Source organism: Salvia hispanica, chromosome 2 (genome assembly GCF_023119035.1).
Source record: "Salvia hispanica cultivar TCC Black 2014 chromosome 2, UniMelb_Shisp_WGS_1.0, whole genome shotgun sequence".
Lineage (NCBI taxonomy): Eukaryota > Viridiplantae > Streptophyta > Magnoliopsida > Lamiales > Lamiaceae > Salvia > Salvia hispanica.
Genome location: NC_062966.1, coordinates 17,902,742 through 17,926,738, shown reverse-complemented (window position 1 = coordinate 17,926,738; position 23,997 = coordinate 17,902,742). Strand labels below are relative to the sequence as shown.

At 33.8% G+C, this 23,997-nt stretch overlaps 2 protein-coding genes and 1 pseudogene across 16 annotated transcripts in view; all 3 read right to left on the bottom strand.

Moving 5' to 3' along the window:
- The window catches only part of LOC125204595 (alpha-glucan water dikinase, chloroplastic-like), a 36,602-nt gene that overhangs the window by 2,145 nt on the left and 10,460 nt on the right, over positions 1-23,997 (bottom strand). The window lies entirely within an intron of this gene.
- LOC125204598 lies at positions 4,603-9,513 on the bottom strand (annotated as a pseudogene).
- Positions 10,060-14,367, bottom strand: LOC125204596. Of its 12 annotated transcripts, XM_048103293.1 has the most exons (8): positions 14,160-14,367; positions 13,340-13,410; positions 12,007-12,078; positions 11,134-11,616; positions 10,866-11,061; positions 10,512-10,785; positions 10,300-10,430; positions 10,060-10,231 (listed from the first exon to the last, which is right to left on the bottom strand). In XM_048103293.1, the coding sequence occupies exons 3-8, from the start codon at positions 12,014-12,016 to the stop codon at positions 10,186-10,188; spliced, it is 1,140 nt and encodes a 379-aa protein (XP_047959250.1). In that variant the 5' UTR covers positions 12,017-12,078; positions 13,340-13,410; positions 14,160-14,367; the 3' UTR covers positions 10,060-10,185. The 12 variants fall into 12 exon arrangements, with proteins under 12 accessions (XP_047959250.1, XP_047959246.1, XP_047959251.1 ...); XM_048103289.1 differs by having other exon boundaries at positions 10,866-11,616; XM_048103294.1 differs by having other exon boundaries at positions 10,866-11,504; positions 14,160-14,366.

Genomic DNA, 23,997 nt, shown 5'->3' with positions numbered 1-23,997 from the left:
GTCCCGCTTTAGCAGTTCGATTGACTTTTCTGCCTTCTTTTTGTAAAAATGATAAAAAATAGTTAAAGTGGAAAAATGATAAAGTAAGAGAGACAATAATATAGATAAGACTGTTCTCTATATTATTCTCTCCCTTAATTTATCATTTCTCCTATTTAACTATTTTTTATCATTTTTACAAAAAGATGACAGAAAAGTCAATGGGACTGCTAAAGCAGGACGGAGGGAGTATTCGTCACAAAAAGGAGACGTTGCTAATTAAATTAGTATTATTGTAATCGTGATTAAATTGGACAAAGGCTCTTGGATTTACTCTAGTTAGGGGTCAAGCTTCTTAAGCAAAATTCAAGATTGTGGTAAAAATCGAAGTGTGTCATGATACTTTGCCGAGCTAATTAACAAAGGGATGAGAAGTAGCGTGTTGTCTTTTATTTATTCACTCGGGACTCGTTTGGTAGTATATCACTATATCTAGTGTTTAAACACTAATAAAATAAAAAATTAAAACTAATACTAGTACTACTGATCAATCCCATAAAATTTAAAATTGAATATTAAATTATAAAATTTTGATTTTTCTCAATTTTCATCCATTATTATTATATTGTATGTTAAGTAAAGAGAGAATAAAATAGAGATAAATATTTTCTCTCTTTATTAATGAATCATTTTGTTTGGACAAACACAAAAGAAAAATGGTTCCTCTTCATTGGAACAAAGAGAATTTAAGTAGTTTGTGCGATGAAGAGTAGGGAAACAATTAATCGAGCCGTTTCATAGTACTGGAGTGCTCGCAAACTGAAGGAAATTTGACTAGTTGGTTAATTTGCTAGCATTTGGTGCTCACAATTTTGCTAGCACTTGTACGTGTACTCGAAAATTTGCTAGCACATTTACTCCCACTCGCAAAGTTGCTAGCGCTTTTACTCCCACTCGCAAAATAGTCGACGGAAAATGATTATATTTCTTTTTTACATGAAAAAACATTTGCTAGCACATACTAGTGCTAGCAAACTGAAGGAAATTTGACTAGTTGTTAAATTTGCTAGCATTAGGTGCTCACAAATTTTCCAGCACGTACCAGTGCTAGAAATACCACTCAATATTTCGAAAATTGGTTGTTTTTTCCATATATGCTCGCAAATGTGCTAGAAAATATTTCGAATTTTGCGAGCACAACCTGGTGCTAGCAAATATTTGGTAGCAACCAGCGCCTTTTTTTGTAGTGCTTCCACATAACGCTACAATTTTCAATTTTAAATTAAATAATTTATTTAGTACTTCGACTTAGTTTTACGATTTTATAAAATTACTAAATATTCGTGATATGGAATACAATGTCCCAAAACATAGAAAACGAATTGAGATAAATCAACAGGAGATATTTCTATTAGTATAAAAATTAACGCGAAATGCTTACACTCTAACAAATGATTACAGTTAATGTTTAAAAAGTTAGATCGATAAAAAAAAATTAATGAAACGAGCGATTTATGATCACATTGAATTCGGATCGGTAGGAGTATATTAAACACTCAATATCTAAGTGTACAATTAAATTTATATTAGAGAATGATTACGTGACAATATTAATTAAACAGAATTCTTGAATCTGATAAACATTCAGTATTTATTATTCCTACAAAATAAAACAAGAGTTTGTGAAGAAATAGCAAAATAAATATATTATAGATTCAAAACTTGAACCCCCCAACAATAGTGTAATTCAAATATTATAGGAATTTAGAAATCTTGTGGTCTAAAATTTGCTAAGTGTAATTTTTGTTTTTATTAATTAAATTGAAAAAAATAAAAAAACTACCAAATTAGGATTTTGGATGATAATGTCAGTATAGTGTTTCGAAAATATCAACACAATGCTTTGAGAATGTCAAGACAGTGCTTTGAGAATGTTAACACATTGCTTATATTGACATTTTACATGTATTAGATTGACATACTCATATACTATTCACATTTGTTGTTGTATGAAAAAAATTAAAAGATTTTTAAAAAAATTCAAATTTTGACATCGGACCATATGCAAGTGAGATCTCGTTAGAATCCTTAAGAAATTATCTTTAATTTGATATATGTTATGCGAAAAAAATAATTAAAATCGATAAAGTTATATGCTTTTTAAAGTTATGATATATTTTTCAAAAGTTAGTTACAACAAATTTGTTTTGTTATAAATTGACTTTAATATTCTTATTGACGTTTTTTTATCGCATTGACATTCCTAAGCTGATGATCAAAGTCTTTGATTTGAATATCTAATAACTACTGTTATTTAATTATAGTTAGCAACTAAGTATTGAATTAACAATATAATACTCCCTCTATTCCATTAAAAATGAAACGCTTTCCTTTTTTGGCTGTCCCATTAAAATTGAAACGTTTCTTAATATGGAAATAATTTTATCTCTACTTTTTCATCTCTCCTACTTTATTCTCTATTCATTAACTCACAAAACAACACTACAAATCTCGTGCCAATTTTCAAATATTTTATTTTAAGTGGGACGGAGGGAATACTTCCCCAAGAGGTCACATATGTACAATTATAGGTTTTTTGAATATCCCAAGAGGTCACATATGTACAATTATAGGTTTTTTGAATATCCCAAACTCGACTTCAATTATATTAAACCCATCGTTAAAGGTCAACTTAAGTAATAATCTTGAAAATATACACAAAACGTTTGACAATCTACAAAACTATGTCATTCACTCTTTTTTTTTAAAAGTCCACTATGTCATTCAATTCTAAAATGTAGGCTTCAATGTACCTTCGTACCATATAGATATTCCATCTTCAATGTAATTTATTTATAAGGTTTTTCAATTTATCATTAATTTAATGCTATTTCTTTTCTTGGCTATAACTTCACTATTCTCCTTCCCCTTACTAAAAAAATATCACTATTTTGTCTTAGTGCCTATTTTATAGTTCACTCAAAGATAAATTAGTCACAACTGCAGCGAATGATGCATTATATCACTTCTCACATGTGTCATCGCGCACGTGCCCACCTAACTGGAGAGGCGTGACGCGATTGGTTGAGAGGGGATCCTGGACCCGTGCCTCGAAAGCCTCACACACACCCCCATACCTCATGGTCCCGATCCAATGGCCAATCGTCACTACAAAAAATATCTTTTAGGGACGCAAAAATTGAAACGCAATTACTAGCATTTGAATTTTTTAAAATATAATCATAATTTAGGATGCAAAAGAAAGCATCCTTAAATTGAGGGCAAATTATCATAATCTTTGCTTTTGTAGGACACTTCTATTTATGTTCTCTAATTTTAATTGGAACACTAATAATAAGAATACTTTATAAAATATTCTTAGAATAAATAGACACACAATTTAATGTCATTAATATTATTAAAAAGTATCTATATCCGATATTTTTTTTAGTGCGTCGTGGTCTCGTGGATGTACATGACGATTAACGAAGGCTATAAGCGTTAGTGATTATCGGAGGGGCCAGGCCAACCAATAGGGTGTGAGCCAACATCCAAATTGTAGTAATCAATATTATCTACTCCACTTAGTTTTATTTATATTAATAATATTCTTGACATCAGCTGCTCAAGCATTGTCGTCAATTTATTGAGTGGTTGGATTAAAGTCCATGTTTAAACATCATCGTTATTAATAATATATTGATAACTGCGATCATGAAACATTGTTTATTCCTCTCTTATCAGTAATGAGTTGAGTATTGAGTTTTGTTAAAAAAAATAAATAGATATTTTCAAAATCATTTTTACAGACCTTTATTTATATGAATTCGTTTGCATCGTAATAATGCACGGGTAAAATTGCTCCTCAAATGCCCATACTTATCCTAAATCCTAACTATTAAATCTTAAATAAAATTTATTGAGGATTGACCGTTCAATCATTTTTACATTATCTTTTTGAGGCAGATTGACAAATTTATTGATGCTTCACCGCTTAAATCATTTTTATTTTATCATTTTTGTTAGGCAGAACGACATATTCAGAATGGCAAATTTATTGCAGCTTGCCAGCTACACCGCCTCAATCATATCCTATGTTATTATTGATTTTATCACATGCAATTATTGTTGGATAGATAGTCTACGTGAGTATTAAAATTCCAAATAGAATCCATAATTTCTTTAAATATTTGATGAGAATATTGTTATAATATTGGAATATAGTACTCCGTCCGTTCGTGAAAAATTGTCCATTTTTACCATTTCGATCCATCCATAAAATGTTGTCCATTTTGCTTTTCTCCATTTTCGATAAATGGAGCCCACTTTCCACTAACTCATTACACTCGTATTCTATTATAAAACTAATACATATAAATGTATAACCCACATTCTACTAACTTTATCCACTCATTTTTCTTCACATTTCTTAAAATCCGCGTCAGTCAAATGTGAACAATATTTTACAAGCGGAGGGAGTACTACTATAATTGAAGTGTTTTCACGGTTTGCGATATAATGCAAAAGGTTGCAAAAAGAGTAGCAAAATTCTAATATTGAGATAGGATGTCTAATGCGTGAAACCAAAGGTCTCAGGTTTGAGTCCATCTTGACGCGATAATGTTGACAAGTTTCCCGCTTTGCACATTAACCACAAATTTGGCTTACATGGAATACATAAACTTCATTTTTCACCTTGATCAAAATTTCCAGTGAGAATTAAACTGAATGCCTACATTGCTTAAACAATCAGTGGTACTAAACGACGTAGTTCGACAACGGGTGAAACATTGTGGTGTATGTAGTTGGGCAAAAAGTTGACGTCTCAACAGAGGAGCAGGCGCCTAGCTTCCGAAAGGGAATTCCTGTAGCATGTTATTTAACGCACGCATGATATTTGCTGGCCACATCCAACAGTTGCAAATACTCGTCTGCTTCGTCTACAAGACACTGCAAACGCAACACGAGAATGAGTTAAATCAGCTCTTGATCGGACACCACAGCAAAAGATGCACGAAAACATAGAAATACCAGCTTTTTTTTTTGTACCTTATCTGCCTCTCCAAATTTCTTGCATATTCTTGCTTTCTGGTCATCTGGTATATCGTCTGATTCGACAACTACATCAAACAACTGTAACACGAACATGTCAGCATATTCAGCAGGAAGAAGCACAATAAAACAGTGTTGTAAGTATCAGCCCGTACATGATTGAGCATCTGAGAAGCTGGATAACCTTCAGCAATCACATTTTTTACTTCTTTATCAGCTATGTCGAAATCACCACTTTCAACTCCATCGGGGATGACCTGACCAAGGACGTGTTAGCAGTTTTTAATTAGATAAAAATGGCATAAATAGTTTAAAACGCATAATTTGTCCCTTGATCACTGATATTCAGCAATATCATGAACATATAAGCCTAAGCCTTGAGGTGACTCAACCAAAACAGAGAAACACATCAATGTCAAAACCATTAAATGCACACTTGCACATGATCAGAAGCAAGCACTTCTAGTCTCAGAACATGACAAATCATCTAAGTCATCATTCACAAATTCTGTAGTGCAACTTACACCAGACACGCTGATTAAGTCCTTAGATGAAATTGAGGATCCGAATAAGCGAGCAGCACCCTGTACAAAAAGGGAATATGAAAACTGAGATAAAATGCTCATAAATATGTAACAAAACAACGACAAATTACAGGTTCAAGCATCCCCTTTCCTTTGGTATCCAACTTACCAGTAAAGTATCTATGGGTCAGTACTATTTAAATTTCCAAAATGCTCGGTATCCCACATTTTATGTGACATAGTCTGGCTTTGTGCTTTGTTAAGTAATAGTACTAATTTTCTCTACTATGTTTGTATACTTTTCCACATGTCTCTATATTTTATTGTTTTACAGGTTATTTTCCTTGTTTTTGGTTTTCAGTATTCGATGCAATGTCTTGAATCACCATTACATCCACAAATTATTGGTCCTAAGATTTCTGGCAAAACATAAAACAGGGAAAAATAATGTATTATGTAGTTTCCTGAAAACAATTAGAACTATTTAACATGCTAAAATACAGGCATCTTAAAAATTTTGAAAATCTCAGCTAAGTCTTACTTGTAGATATGTTATAGCACGACGCAGATCACCTTGAGAGATAGAACTTAAGGTTGAAAGTGCCTACAATGAAACATTAATTATAAACTGATCTAAAAAGAATAATCACATGAACATGCAAAAATGCATTGAAACAAGCCTCAGATGTCAAGTTTGACAAACCAAACCTCTGAATCCAAGTTAAGACCTTCCTCATTGCAGATATAAAGAATGCGAGATGTCATAATTTCTTCTGTAAGTGGTTTGAATCTAAACTTCGCACACCTTGATGCAAGGGGTTCGATAATTCTGTATAAATCAAATCATTCCTAAAGTCAGTTCAGAGAATATTAGATTTCATCTCAAAATTACTTGCTGTTCCGAGAATTTAAAGATTTAGTAACATATCATGATCCAATCAAAGACTGTTATCCATGTTAAACATTTGACAACATTTTCCTCTAGCACAGAGATGGGCCTTTCTATTTGCTTGCAAAGAACAATAGTGTGCATCCTCTTCTCTCTTTTCTATTTGTGTCAGGGGGCTATCAATCATACTACAAGAAAAACAACATGCAAAGATGTTTTTAAATGGTAAGACTTGAGACATGTGTTGTAACAGAAACCGAGCAACATAGCTACTAGCGGTAGTTAGAGTCTCAACATTTATCACCGAGAAAAATATTTGATATGAAAACAACATGCAACTCAGATACAAAAGGGATTGCCAAATCTCTACCTGCTAGTGTAGTTACAAATGAAGAAGAATCTTGTAACTTTTGAGTATGTCTCCATAGTGCGTCGCAAGGCATTCTGCGAAGCCATAAATCAAATACTCACTAACATATCCATAATACAAAACAATACAGGCAGAACCAGCACACTTGCCTGGGCATCTTCAGTCATCGAATCTGCCTCATCAAGAATTATAATCTTGTAAGGTGGGCAAGGATAACCACTACAATCAACAAGTAAGGCATTAAAATGTTAATAAGGGAAGAGCATCATAGAGATAAGATATAAGCTTCATTTTGAAAACATATAATGTATTACTACCCTTGACGTGCAGAGCCAACAGCAACAGCAGCAAAATTCTTAATTTTCGTACGAACAACGTTTATCCCACGATCATCACTAGCATTCAGCTCCAGTACTCTAGACCTGTATAACTCGGGCCTATAGAGAAGACTGATTTAGTTCAGGAAATTCACAATTCACATCAAAACAACCGTATGCAGCGAAAAAAATGTAAGGAAATAGCACAACATTGTTTTCAGTTACCAATATATCCCCATTTTCCCTAATTATTTCCACATTACATGCTAGACCTCAAGTCAAAAACACCAGACAATACAAACTCACCTAATACTGATACTCTTAACAACATCAAACATCAATCAAGAGATAATGTAACTTTGCAGATATGTTATTCTCAATATATACACTTATTTTCTCTCTGTAACTCATAATTCACTCTATTATACAAAAAACTTTCACAAGCTTTCATCAAATTATATTACCCATAAAGCTGGTGAGCAATGGCGAGAGCTATAGTCGTTTTCCCCGTACCAGGAGACCCATAGAATAGCATGTGCGGACACTGGAAACTTAATCAAACAACACCAGAAAAAAAAAAATTTAAATTAAGAGGGGAAAAATTTCAAAATAGAAAGGCAAGAAAAAAGAGAGAAATTTTACATTAGTGGTTTCCAAAGTGTTGGTGAGAATCGAACGACCTCTTCCTGGTGCGCACCATCCTTCACTTGCTTCGGTCGACTATCAATTCACAATTTGCAAAATTACTTAATTTGCCAGAGGGAAAAACATGGAACAATTAGTCAAGAGTATGCTTGTCAGAGTGAGAGATGGAGAGGGAGGAATCGATTGATTACTATTTTCTCGACCCATTGCTGAGAGCTCGGTAAAACTGGCGCCATTGCTGCAATGTAATCTCTTAGACCTTGCTTTGAAACCAAACCAAACCTGCATACAAAAAACAAGCATCTCCAATCAATTACAAAATAAATTCAAAATACTACAATGAACAAGGGCCTTACTTACATACACATATTTGACAAGGGAGATACTCTCAGGACACCGTTCATCTGAACAGTAGCAATGCAATCCCCGTCCTTGCCTTGGACAACTTCGACCTTGGCATATCGAACACCACCAGTCATATAATTACCACATGACGAATGAATACGTAGAAGACCCAACTAGTGCTTGTGGTATGAGTGTTGAAAGCTCCAATCACATCCGCATCAGGAAGCTCCACCTCCACGTTTGCCACCTTCTTTGAGGACAGATTTTAGACCAACCAGCTAGATGAGTAGTCCATCATGAATAGAATGTTTCCACCCACATAGATGAGGTTCCTCTTATACGTATCAGGGTATAGCTCAGGTAATACCCTTGCAAAGACTTCCCAATAGTTTGATACCAAATTGTACTGGAGGAGTGTTGGTTCGTATCCTTCAATGTCGCAAGACATGCGGGCTCGGCCTTCGTATTCGTCCTGATTGTAAAACCAGGCATCATAGTATATCAGAACCACTTCTTTGGTGTACTGAAAGCAAGATCTTGGTAAGGGAATCTTAGCCAAACCAGCCCTGTGGATCGATAGACAAAATTCTCACACAGTTTACAAAATGTGCTCCAAATTTCAGTTACATACATATAATGATACGTTCAGTATTTCATTATTATTTAGTTGCATTATTTAGTTAGATAAATTAGGAATTTGCATTTTTTTTTTCTTGCTTGGTTAGTATTATCTTTCGGAATCAATCAAATAACAAGTATTTTGCCTACCTTTATTTTCTTTCTTCGCAAGAAACAACAAAAACCCTATGATTGATCGACGAGGCATTGCGTTTCCTCACGACTGTCCCGAATCATCGTCTTGTTAAGGAGTTAATCCTTAACAAATAACCACCACAAGATCACACACTCTTTCACAACACTCGTTGTGGGCGTCAAACTCGACTCCTTCAGCAGAGAGCTCCTCACGTGGGCTCTTGTTAAAGTCGCCCAAGCCAGTGATCGCGGCGTTTCTCAAGAACAACGGTGTGTGTATGTGTGTGTTTTTCTGAAATTTTAATGTTGTTTTGTGCGAAAATTCTTGCTCTCTGTTTTATCTTTTTTTTTTTTTAATCATTATATTTTAATTTAAAATGCAGTCTTGGATTGAAATCAGCTTAATTAAGCTAAATTATATTGATTTGGTAAAACGGGATTGTGCAGAAATTGTTTTGTCTGAAAATTCTTACCCTCTGTTTGCCCTCAGTTTTTATCTTCTTTTTTTTTGCTGTCTTTTTGTGGGATCTCATTATCAACCTGTATGCATCTTTTTCCTTAACAGAGGATGACGACCCCTTTTCCTTCACCAAATTCATTTATATACAGTTGAAAAGAATGCCAGTTTATCCAAAATTAATCTCAATTTTTTATTGACTTAAAAGTATCAACCTTAAAGTTTTTCAACCAGGATTAAAGAAGCAATCAGAGCATCAAGAGTGTGACTTTATGAACCTGATCCACCTAAACATTTCCACTATGACTTTTACCTGTGACAAAAAATGATGAATCATCTACTAGTAAATCATACTCAACAAGATCCACATAAACTGAAAACAACTGAACATAGACAATGTTATACCATCCATGTGTTCATCAGCCATTATATTCTTAATAGTCACTGGGTATTTGATCTTGAAGGCAGCTGCAGCAGCCGAACCACATGGATTCATCCATTAAACTAGAGAACGAGTTTGATTTATCTGTAGGCAAATTCATGCTCTATGAGACACAGTCTGGAACAGCCTTAGGAATGGCTTCATCCCTCTTGGCTAAAGCCATAGATCATCCCACACTAACCTTCAAGCTGGTTGAAGCATGCTGAAAAACATAAATGGAAGCTTCCGTTTGAGGAAACCAAAGATCCCTTCTTTATGCAAATGACACCAACATAAAAGTCAAGACTCAATTGAAAGATGCCTTAGTCTCTAAAAAGAATTCAAGAACAGTAATTTTACAGTAGTCTGATTCTAAAAAATTTAAACCCTAAAAACAATTTTATGAGAAACTATAAAGCTAAATAATTTGGGATCAGGTCCAACGCATGTCTTTGAATACAGAATATGATTCAGCACACCTGCACAAAATGAAAAATTAATAAATAATCATGCCTAAAGCTAAAGCTGTAAATTTAATAAAACTTACTGCTTCAGATCTGCTAGTCTCAAGTAATCATGATAGGCAGCCACAACTTCGGGTAACAGTTCAGGTAGGTCTTTAGTAACAAGTCTATGGATGCGAACTTCTACGCTTTTGTCACCCGCGGTAACTCTGATCTGCAAGTTGCATACAACAGAATTATTACAACGTAAAATTTCTTGTAGTAATTAAGTATACATATGGTAAATTGTACATACGTGCTCTATGCAATTGCGCCAAAAGCGGAGCTTCTGAATACCAACATCTGTGTAAGTACTATTATTTAAGATCCTTTGCATATCCTCATTCTTAACTCGTTTTTTCCAATTTGAAGTAAACAAACGAGAAAAAACAGTTTCAAAGTCCCTCAAATCTTGAACCATGCGGCAGACACTCTTCATAAAGCGTATTGTCTCCAACTCATCCCAGAAAATAGCCAGATTAAGATCCCACTTTGCAAGCCAAGTACCAGAGGGCAATTCATTATCAATCCTGTATAAAAATTTAAACAAAATTAATATTTGAAAATATTTGAATTTGAAATATTAAAATTATTCTGAAACAAACATTACCTGTGCCTTAGTTGCAAGAAACATAAGCGCTCATATTCATCCACTAATTTTGGAAGGGCACGAGCAGGATCTTGTAAAAATGGGTACATTAACACCCATCTAAGTAATGTATCAAGGCTGATGATGTCTTGAGTCTGCCTCGTGAGAATCTGACGAGGATCTTGAGTCTGCCTCGTGAGAGTAATCTGACGAGGATCTTGAACCATGTTAAATAATATGCCTTTAGGCTTATCTATTTGTTTAATAGCAACTCCATTCAATAAGTTACCATGATATTTGCCGTCCTTGTGGAGTGCTCTCAGACCACGAAGTATCGAGCCAAAAATGGACACGAAATTCGGCTTGATCTTCTTCCACCAAATTGAAGAACCATTTACTGCAGCTGGCTTAGATTCAAATCCATCTGACAATTCCTTGGCAAGCCACTCATGTAGTGACATATCCACCTTTTCTGTTAGTATAACTGAATTCTGCCCGTCAAAGTGTGAGATCTTTAAGGTATTTTCATATTTACCGAAGCTCTTTTGAGTATCATACCAAGCACGGGTGTTACGAAAGCAGGTCCAGACTTCTGAGTCACTAGGATTATTAGAGTTGGGATCATTCGACGACATGTCGGTTATGGCTACCATAAAAGAACTGTAGAAGGAATCTTTCCTTAGTTCATATTGCACTCCTGAACAAAACCTCACTGGATGTTCTAAAGTAAACAAATGACTTTGTTCTTCGATCTGCATTGAATTGAATTTCTCTTGATCGAGAAAGTTTAGAGAAAAAGCAAGTGACTTGTTAGTTATAGTACTCCTATTACTTATGCTTTCATAAGATATTAAATTTCAATTTACCGGATGATGAAATAAAACAGGACTGGAGTGAAGAGTAATGTGGGGATATGTAGACATGAAGAAAGAGAAATCAAAATAAAAAAATAAACAGAATCCAACAACACACTAAGGGTGTGTTTGGTTTGTAGCTTACCATTCCTTTAGATAGTGTTTTTATCTGAAAAGGATTTCTTTTTATGGATGTACCTTTTCTTAAAGGGCTGTCTGTATTGTTGGTTTTCATTTCCTTATGTTAGCTATATTTTGTTTGGTTTGTCAGCAACTAACCATTAGTTAATCAAGATATTTATTTTTACCCTTGTACATTTTTCATATTTCAATTATTCCCTTCCAAGAGCCGTATTTGGATGAATGCAGAACTCCATTTTCTGTCATTGCACCGCATGGTTAAAAGTAAGCAACACTTAAAAAATTTAAATCAAACTCAAAGGCAAGAACAAGATTACTGGCCGACACCTACAAATCATAGCATAAAACAACTGAACATAGATTAAAAAAACTTATGCCACTCAAAAACCTAAAAATGAAAACATAACACATCATTCCGGTATTGTACAAGATTATATATAAAATTAAGCCTAATCAAAGAATTTGGGCATCTCTCTCTGCAAACTAGACATGGATATAAAGCTCAGTCTGCCAAAACAGCTAAAGAAGACACCGTTAAACGGTCCAATTTCATATGGACAAAGCCCCAGAATCAAATAAGTAAGCTAATTTACTAACTAAAACAAGACGCAGCCTAGTCGAGCTCGTCACGCTCGAAAGAATCGGCCTTCTTTATCGCCGGTGTGGTGCTCAAATGCACCTTGTAGTTGCCTCGTTCTCATCGTTAAGATCAGAAATATGTCACCAAAATGTAAAATGAATATTTGCAGACAGACAATCTAGAAGGGTAGCAGAATCTACTTTGTGAAGTTCGTCCGTTCAATTATGTAGGGGCAAACAAGAGGGCTAATTAAGTAAATGCACATGGAATACTTTTTTATATGAGCAACTCAGATATGTATCAGAGAAATTTCAAAAGTTATCCTAAATGGCACTATCACACTAATTTAGGCGGGCCTTCCTCTTTAACTTGGGCCTGTCGAATTCTATAAATGTCAAACCAAACATATGATAACTCCATTTAAGACACACTAACTGATGTATCCAAACACACCCTAATATAAGTATATTAACTAGAGATCTGAAACATTCAACAACTACGCAACGACTTAAACTCCAAGGATATACAATAGAGATAAAGAGACAGCAGTCAAGAAAGGACCAGCAGAGGTGAGACAGAAAATTAAAAGGATGTTTTTTTTTTTATTTTCTTCTTTTGACTGGTTTTCGTGTGTTTTGCAGAGATGAAGGAGATAATATGATACGGCCGGCCGAACGGCGACGAGTGGTAGAAAATAATGGCTGTGTCAGGCAGATGCCGACCGAGAGGGTGAGTGAGTGGAAGAGAATGAGACGAAAAACAATTCGAGAAACTGAAATATCCCAACCCAGAAAATATTCATGGCAAAAAATGAATTCCGTTTTGTCATGCTTATCCAAAAAAAATTTGCAAATTTATTATATATATCTAAACATTGAAAACTACAGGAAAATATGTTTAATATTAAAAAGAAGAATCACCTTGGATTGATTTAAGCTTCTCAAATGGCTCCCTACAAGATCACTTGGAAAGGATGAGACCAGTCCTATACCTACACTCAATGGCCAATAATAAAAATTTTGATTATTTTTGGAAGATACACAAGTAAAAGTTATGCATATTGATTTATTTTGAAAACATTAGAGCTGACTTTAAATCAATTTCATAAAAAGTATTAATATATTGTTGCAATTTTAGTTATGGAAGAACTGAAATCGCAAGCTCAATCACACCTACGCACGATCCACAGCGTAATCGACACAACAACTCCACAATCCACACCACAACACCACCAATCAATGCCAAATCAACAAGATCAATTCCTTGAAATTCTAATTCTTCTAGATTACGTTCAATACCATCCTTCAATTCCACCTCATCAATACAACAATACTTCATACTGAAATTGGCCCTAATAACATAAACGAGGGTTCAGGCCGGAGGGAAGCATGAAATTAGCCCTAAGAATTGCATGAATCATAAGAATCTAGTAGTAATTTAATTAGGAACAAGCGTGACTTGATCGAGAGACGAGAAGAAGGAAGGTAAGGTTGTGAAAAATTGCCCCCTATATCTAAGCCATGGATTATTAAATATCCCGGTTCAGGACCATGAAATTAACCCTAATAACATAAAAGAGGGTTCAGGCCGGAGGGAAAAAGAACAGGCACCATGAAATTAGCCCTAAGAATTGCAAGAATCATGAATTTATTCACCGAACAAGTAGTGGTTTAATTAGGAAAAAAACTCCGAATCAATTGTATTGATGAGCCAGACAATGATGAAAATGAGGAAACATACCATGGTGTCGGCGCAAAAGATCGAGAGGCCAGAAGGATGAAGTATCGGCGCAAAAGATCGAGAGACGGAGGAAGGAAGATAGGGTTGTGAATGAAGGCACCTGCACCCAAATACGGCAGCGTTTCTGCTAATCCTCCTTCAATTTTATTTTTAAGGGCTTGTTCAGTGTTTTAGAAATGGATAGAAATGGGCCCATTTCCATTGAATTATGACCATTCAGTGTTCTTGTATAATTTCCATTGAGCCCGACCAGAAAACGATGGCCCGCACTGTTGCTATCAGATTTTGCCCAAAATCAATTCTTCCAAGGGCGCTAAGATTTGATCCAACATCGGTAAGCACACCCAGAATTGAGCATACTTTTACGGAATTACCCCTCTCATTAACATATCCCTTTTCAAAATTTTCACTTTAAAGGGCACTTCTGTCTTTCAATAATTACCTTTAAAATAAAGCCATTATTTTAGTGGTAAATGCCAACCTATATCTAAAACACCGAACCAGAGAAATTATGCTCTCATTTGGTGGGCCCTATTGTAACAAATCTAATCCAGATTTATACCGGATAGCCCATATAAAAAACACTGAACACGCCCTAAGTGTTCACCGCCTTTTACAGAAAAATTGCCCCCTATATTTAATTTAAATACTTCTACTACTAATAGATTAACACGATTGCTTTATACTATACTTTATAAATTTATTTTATTTTATGATATGTTGGCAAATAATTTTAGCCCGGCTTGTTAATTTCCTTTTCCATTTTTAAATTTTCCTTTTCTATTTTCTTTGTATAAATATTGTAGTACAGTAGATATATAGCTGAGATAAAATAAATCTCAATAGGCTTCTTTGTCAACTACAAATTTAGCCGAGATTAATAGATTACAACTTTACAACTGTCAAATATTTTTACAAGTTCCTATATAGTAGCTATTAAATAATTATATAGAAATAATAATTTAGCCAAAATTTTTAGAAAGTAAAGTTTCTTAAAGCTAGTTTATGTTTATCATTGTCCCACAGTCGCAACAAAGAAGGGATAGAACATGCCATTATAAAAGGAAGAAAAATTGAACAAAGTTTTAGCCTAAATGTTTTAATAACCGGACCGGCGAGTGAACCGGCGAGGCTACTGGTTCACGGTTCAACTAGTCCAACCGGTCGAACCATCGGTTGAACCGTTTTACTGTAGCATTTATATATAATAATTAAATACATATTTATTATAAAACACTTGGTTTCAAAAAATGTAAATAAACCAGCATTAATGCAATATATAATTTATATAATTTAATTTCAAATAATATATAGATATATAAGTATAGATAAAGCATATATATACCAATTCTTAACGAGTAATACTAGCAATGTAAAAATACATATTCATATGTTTATTGTACTATGTATTAATTTTCATGTTACGAACACTTCTCTCATTATATATTCTTGTTATTTTATTTTCAATCTAAGCATTAGTAATTAAAACTTTATTTGAAAATTAATTAAGATTTATTAATTTTAGTTATGATATAAAATATGTATATATAGCTTTTAATTATACATACACCATTAGTATATAGTTGATAGTTGATATAATATGAAGTAGTACATATTAACAAAACAAACTATATCCCACATTGAAAAAGTAAAGGCAAAAGATTGTAAAAGATGACTATGAAATAAGCTTTTCATCCCACATTGAAAAATGAAAGAACAATCTTGTGGAATACTTCTATAAAGAAAGACACAAATGTTTTTTTAAGCTAGTTTTTATAAATTCATAGGCCCATTACAAGTATGGGTTAATATGAAATGAAAGTTTAGTGTAAATTTTATTTTAAATTGATTTAAAAAAAATTTAAAAATAAAAAAATTTGGTAACCGGTTCGACCGGTTTTTGGTCCAACCGGCCGGTTCACCCGGTCCAAAACGGTTCAATGCTCCACCGGTTTTATATGGTGAATTGGACCGGAGAGGTCACCGGTTCGCAGCCGGACCGGTCCGACCGGCCGATCCAAACCGGTTTTTAAAACACTGGTTTTAGATCAATGCGTTGATCCGATGATTGGTTGTAGTTAAGTTCAACTCTTGAGAACGGCAAGCTTAGTACAAATTTTTAAGTAAATTCGATTTCTATTTTTTAACCTGTCGGTTTTAAATGAACTAACTGATTTTTTTTTGTTCAGGTTCCGTTTCTTGTTTTGGGGCTGAAATATGGTCGGTTAACCGACCGAAGACCCAACTCTAATAATATAAACACTAGACAACAATCTACAACAATCTATAAATTGCAGTCTAGTGTATTGGATATTGCAGGTCGTAGCACTAAATAAACCTGCAAGTATACATAATATATATAGTATAGCTAAAGGTTAGTACCGGATATCGAACACGGGGAAGGCAAACACAAAGTGTTTATCCTCTACTAAGACTCAACTACTATTTGGAAAAGCAAGTAGGTTTTGAAAAACTTTTGAAAAACTAAAAACAATAAAAAGCATAGACCAACTAAGAGCAAATAAAACACAGAGAAAGACGATAGAGATAAGGGAATCCCAGGGATGTGTGTTCACTCTCAATAGCACAGTTTATACTTTGAAAGAACGAGTCACCTAGCTTATGCTCATGCGATGCAAACGTGGATTACAAAATTAGGATTGCCAATCCTAACATGTAACTCCAAAAAGCTCCTAAGACCCTTGAAAAGTCCTCACTCTCAATTAACAGTGTCGTTTTAAGGGAAGCTAACTGTAGTGTCTACTAAGTGAATCTAATTCGCTAGAACTCTATCACAGTTATGAAACAAGTTATATTAAATCATACAAGATTGTGTCACTCAATTATGCAGCATCAAAACTACTTAGGGAAGAAACAAAGTAAAAACAAAACAGATATTAAATAGAAAAAGGAATTTGTATAACCAAAGTCGTTACTAACACATCCCTAGAATCCTATGAGTTTAGTTACACATAATTGAATAAGCTAAAAACATAGATTGAAGGGAAGACACTTTGAACATAAAACTAAAGCAAATAAAACTCGTAGGTTGAATCCTTGTTGTTCTTGATGTTCTTGAAATCCTTCTCCAACCCCTTGCACAATTGAAGTACTCTAGCTCTTGATCTCTATGAAGTATTTTGCAAGTAGAAGCTCTCTCTTTTTTATGAAGCTTGAGGTCCTATTTATACGGGAAAGACAATCCTTGTTGTAGAAGGAAAAGATTTCCAAAATATGGTAAATCTTGGAGCAAATCTAGGGCTTCTCGGATTCGCCGCCTTTCCCCGGTGGGCCGGCGGTTGCCGCGTTGGAGTCCAGAGAGTCTGTTCCCTCGGCGGCGGATCGCCGCACGACTTCCGGCGGTCGCCGGACGAGACTTCTCTTCCAAACACATTTTTTCGAGGTGGACCGCTACATTGATCTGCCCGCCGGGCGCCGGCGGTCGCCGCACACATCCTATGGCCTTATTGACGTTTTTCGTTGATCGTATTGACATTTATGGATTAATGATCTAAGCCCTTAGAGCATCCGCAGCGGTAGCAGGGACGCTGCTCGTCCATCCGTGCCGCTGAGCACAGTTACGTGGCAGCTTCTGATTGGCCAACGGCATAGCCGTTGGCAAATTCATTTTTTTATTTTATTTTTTTAAAAATTCGAAATTTATTTTAAAAAATGTTTTTAAATAAAAAAAAAATTTCCCACTTTCCAAAAAAATATATCCGTTTTCTACCCACTTATAATTTATTTTTCAATTTTTTTCCCCAAAATTCACATTTTCATCTATAAATACCCCCACTCCAACACAAAAAAATTCACATTCTCATCTATTATCTATACTATCATCATCTACATTCTCTCATCTTTTTTCCTCATACTCTATCATCTAAATTCCCACCACACTACACAATGTCCGGCTCCGGCGATCACCCCTCCGGCAATTGCATTTGGAACCACGATTGGTTCGACTCCGAGGCCGGATATAGTTCGGAAACCCAATTTACGGTCCCTCCTCAAACCCAAGGTTCGCAAGCTCCGGGTGGCTACCTTCCTTACCCGGTGCACGACCTAAACGCCCCCGGGTTCGGGTGGGCACCCGAACCCAGATCGGGAGGGAGCAATGTGCTCTACTCCTACTCCTACTTCTCGGGTCCTACTCCTCTGTTCGTGGCACCCGCACCCCGTACACTCCGGGTGAGATGATGACGATGTTCAAAGCCTACTTGGCAGTCTCCGAAGATCCGAACGTCGGCACGAACCAAACCGGGGAAACTTATTGGTGGCGCATCACTCGCCTCTACAATGAAACCCGGCCGGAGGGAACCATATATCGCAATGATAGTATGGTTCGCAATTGCATGTTCAGATGCAACGAGGCAATCGGGAAGTTCCAAGGGATTTACCTCCCGGGAAGAGCGGTCGGCGGGGAGCGGCACGAACGAGCTCGATATCATCAGTGCCACCTTGGCGACCTACCAACGGGAGGAGTTCAAACCGTTCAAGTACCTCGATTGTTGGCGGGAGGGGCACCTACATCCGAAGTATAGGGGTGTCATAGTAGCATCCTCCTCCAGCTCCTCCAGACAAACGGTCGAGGTCGGTAGCCCTATCCGACGGCGCCTCCGATGATGTGGCTACCCAGCTTGCCGGAGCTAACTTGGTAGCCCCGACGCTGTCCCGAGCAGTTCCCGCCGGCCGGTCGGAAGGAAAAAGGCGACGACCACCCGCCACCGCGCCCCGACTCCATCCGCCGCCGCCGCCCCTGCTCCCTTTTTGCCTCCTCCACCCCCGAACAACTCGTTTTGGGCCATCTTGAGTCAACTCCATATGACCGATACGTCTCACATGACTCCGGAACAACTTGCAACACATGAACAATTGATCCGGGGTCTCAAGAGGTAATTGGGGTTAGAGGAATAGCCTTCCACGTTTGTAATTTTTAATTTGTAGGATTTTAATTATGTACTTTTTATTTTCTAGGATTTTAATTATGTATTTTTATTTTTTAGTATTTTAATTATGTAATTTGTATTTATTAGGATTTTAATTATGTAATTTTTATTTTATAATGTAGAAATGTTTTTAATAATTAGAGTATTTAAATTGAATAATAAAATGATGGGACCCTTGAGCTTGTCCTTAGCTAAGAGCACGGATGTGGGTGTTGTGCGCTTAGCCAAGGACAAGGAATAAAAGTGGGTCCGGGCCCACCTCCGTGCTCTTAGCTAAGAGCACGGATGAGGATGCTCTTAATTTGAATATCTAATGACTATTATTTAGTTATAGTTAACAATTAAGTTATGAGTTAGCAATATAACACTCCCCTAATATGATATGATAATTAAAATTGATAAGCATTTCAATTTATGAATCCAACTAAATTTTAAAGTATTTGAAATTTTAAATAAAAATATAATTGTAAGGAAAAGAGAAAAGTTAATTCAGTGTGCATATTAAATAAATATGCAAAACATATAGATTTAAAAAAAGATTCATGTTATACATACAAAAATACGTCAGATAACAATACTATATTTATAGAAAAAAAAAGAAAGCAAGTTTAGTTAAAGATTTGGCTAAAATATTTTCTGTATAGTATCATCCCCTTCTAGTTGTGTTTCTTTTGTAAAAGAACAAATTGAATCCTTGAATATAGCTAGGTAGATATGGAAGTTTGTGAGGTAATCAAGGAAATAGCAAAACGGGAGAGAGAAAAACTGAAAAACATGCGCCATTTTGGGTGGAGAAAATAATAAGAGGCTGCAGTTTTAATCAAGGGTATAAAAGTAAATATTTTTAATTAAACCGAAAATTTATGAATAAACCGATTTTTTTTTTATTGAACCGAATTATGGTTGTAGTACATATTAATAATATGGTTGTCTAACTTTTACCTTTTTCTCTAGTGAAGATTTATGTAATAAACCCTTTTATTTATATCGGAGGAATCTTGCATATTGCCTGTCCCAAGAAGAACCTCATTTAATTCCACTCATAATAGCTCCTTTGTTTTATGGAAGCTATATATCCACCAAAATAATACTCTCTTCGTTCCGCTTTAGCAGTTCGATTGACTTTTCTGCCTTCTTTTTGTAAAAATGATAAAAAAATAGTTAAAGTGGAAAAATGATAGTAAGAGAAACAATAATATAGATAAGATTGTTCTCTATATTATTCTCTTCCTTAATTTATCATTTCTCCTATTTAACTATTTTTTATCATTTTTATAAAAAGATGACAGAAAAGTCAATGGGACTGCTAAAGCAGGACGGAGGGAGTATTCGTCACAAAAAGGAGACGTTGCTAATTAAATTAGTATTATTGTAATCGTGTTTAAATTGGACAAAGGCTCTTGGATTTACTCTAGTTAGGGGTCAAGCTTCTTAAGCAAAATTCAAGATTGTGGTAAAAATCGAAGTGTGTCATGATACTTGCCGAGCTAATTAACAAAGGGATGAGAAGTAGCGTGTTGTCTTTTATTTATTCACTCGGGACTCGTTTGGTAGTATATCACTATATCTAGTGTTTAAACACTAATAAAATAAAAAATTAAAACTAATACTAGTACTACTGATCAATCCCATAAAATTTAAAATTGAATATTAAATTATAAAATTTTGATTTTTCTCAATTTTCATCCATTATTGTTATATTATTGTTATATTGTATGTTAAGTAAAAAGAGAATAAAATAGAGATAAATATTTTCTCTCTTTATTAATGAATCATTTTGTTTGGACAAACACAATAGAAAAATGGTTCCTCTTCATTGGAACAAAGAGCATTTAAGTAGTACTTCCTCTATTTTTGAGTCATTTTTTTTTTCAAACTCTCACTTACTTTTTCTTTCCCTATTTTTTTTATCTATCTTACTTTATTCTCTTCATTTAACAAACAAATTCCTATTTCGTAAGATTCGTGCTGAAAAGTAATGCCTCATGGACGGAGGGAGTATTTTTTAAATGAAATATAAAATATCTAACATTCACAACTTTCTTAATATAATCTATATGTAAACAAAATTCATATAATCTATATGTAAACAAAATTCATACAAATATAAAAATACTATGCATGTGATTTGGTATTTGGATCTACCGATTTCTAGTTAAATGACCAGTTTTGTCGATTTTGATTGATTATTGATATATGGTAGGAGTACCAAATAAATTATTAAAAAATATAAATAATTATTGCGTCTCATATTAAACACTATTACAGTATAACACAGTCAATATTCATAAGATTCTTATAACTGAAGCGTTCTTTTTAATTATGTAATAAACGAATAAGATTCATATAAGCTTCTTGAAATAAAATTAGTATAGAAATCTAATTTAAAATCAAGACCAAATCTTCATTCTTAGATTTTAAAATGAGTAGATGAGATTAAATCTTACGAATCTCAATAAATAGTGAACAAAATATAAACAAAAGGGTAATATCGTTATTATGTTATCATATGATAATTTTCGTGAATGTTTTTTTTATAACAACATAGTGTATTACAAATATCAACAATATGACTTAAGCATATCAACACTAATACAAGAAAATATCAACACATATTTATTGAGATTTTTAGATGGTTTTATTGAGATTTTTTGATGTATTTATTGATAAAAATCTGGTTATCAACATTTACGAAAACTAAAATAAAAAATATCAAATTTCATCATCCGAACGTCATCGGAACATATGCAATTGAAATCTCGTTTGAATCCTTATAACATTATCTTAATTTGATATATTTTTTGTGAAAAAAAAAATTAAATCGAGAGAGTTACTTAAATTTAAAATTTTAAGATGATTTTAATGAGAGGGAATTGACATTAATACCCTCTAATTTTATTTATTAATTTTCTTAATTACAAATATAATCCATATGACATTATTTCAACCACGAAATCTTCTAATCTAATTATTAAAATTTAGTCTTAATTTGAAATTGCTAATTAGATAGTCATTGATCACTTCCCTCTATTAAAATGTTGTATTTCAAAACGGCACGAATTACTGCTGAATGGGAGCCATTTGTCAATTAGTTGTCACCTGCAATCATTAGATACTAAGGTCATCTCCAACCGTACACCAAAACTCATTTTTGGTGTAGATAATTTCTCCAACCGTACACCAAACTCAAACCCATTTTTGGATTTTTTAATGAAATAACATCAAATATGGTGTTTACTTCAAAATTTTGTTAGAGAAATACTCAAAAATGGTGTAAACTTAAAGATGGTGTAAATGGTTGGAGTAAAACTACTTTTTGGTGTGAAATATACTCAAAAATAGGTTTGAGTTTGGCGTAAATGGTTGGAGATGGTCATAACGCTACAATTTTCAATTTTAAATTAAATAATTTATTTAGTACTTCGACTTAGTTTTACGATTTTATAAAATTACTAAATATTCGTGATATGGAATACAATGTCCCAAAACATAGAAAACGAATTGAGATAAATCAACAGGAGATATTTCTATTAGTATAAAAATTAACGCGAAATGCTTACACTCTAACAAATGATTACAGTTAATGTTTAAAAAGTTAGATCGATAAAAAAAAATTAATGAAACGAGCGATTTATGATCACATTGAATTCGGATCGGTAGGAGTATATTAAACACTCAATATCTAAGTGTACAATTAAATTTATATTAGAGAATGATTACGTGACAATATTAATTAAACAGAATTCTTGAATCTGATAAACATTCAGTATTTATTATTCCTACAAAATAAAACAAGAGTTTGTGAAGAAATAGCAAAATAAATATATTATAGATTCAAAACTTGAACCCCCCAACAATAGTGTAATTCAAATATTATAGGAATTTAGAAATCTTGTGGTCTAAAATTTGCTAAGTGTAATTTTTGTTTTTATTAATTAAATTGAAAAAAATAAAAAAACTACCAAATTAGGATTTTGGATGATAATGTCAATATAGTGTTTCGAAAATATCAACACAATGCTTTGAGAATGTCAAGACAGTGCTTTGAGAATGTTAACACATTGCTTATATTGACATTTTACATGTATTAGATTGACATACTCATATACTATTCACATTTGTTGTTGTATGAAAAAAATTAAAAGATTTTTAAAAAAATTCAAATTTTGACATCGGACCATATGCAAGTGAGATCTCGTTAGAATCCTTAAGAAATTATCTTTAATTTGATATATGTTATGCGAAAAAAATAATTAAAATCGATAAAGTTATATGCTTTTTAAAGTTATGATATATTTTTCAAAAGTTAGTTACAACAAATTTGTTTTGTTATAAATTGACTTTAATATTCTTATTGACGTTTTTTTATCGCATTGACATTCCTAAGCTGATGATCAAAGTCTTTGATTTGAATATCTAATAACTACTGTTATTTAATTATAGTTAGCAACTAAGTATTGAATTAACAATATAATACTCCCTCTATTCCATTAAAAATGAAACGCTTTCCTTTTTTGGCTGTCCCATTAAAATTGAAACGTTTCTTAATATGGAAATAATTTTATCTCTACTTTTTCATCTCTCCTACTTTATTCTCTATTCATTAACTCACAAAACAACACTACAAATCTCGTGCCAATTTTCAAATATTTTATTTTAAGTGGGACGGAGGGAATACTTCCCCAAGAGGTCACATATGTACAATTATAGGTTTTTTGAATATCCCAAGAGGTCACATATGTACAATTATAGGTTTTTTGAATATCCCAAACTCGACTTCAATTATATTAAACCCATCGTTAAAGGTCAACTTAAGTAATAATCTTGAAAATATACACAAAACGTTTGACAATCTACAAAACTATGTCATTCACTCTTTTTTTTTAAAA

Bases quoted from the DNA above. Each gene is read 5' to 3' on its own strand.
- LOC125204596 (XM_048103289.1), bottom strand. The intron at 10,786-10,865 runs GTAATGTTTGTT...ATTTTTATACAG, and splicing joins TTCTTGCAACTAAGGCACAG to GATTGATAATGAATTGCCCT. The intron at 10,232-10,299 runs GTAAGTTTTATT...CATTTTGTGCAG, and splicing joins AGACTAGCAGATCTGAAGCA to GTGTGCTGAATCATATTCTG.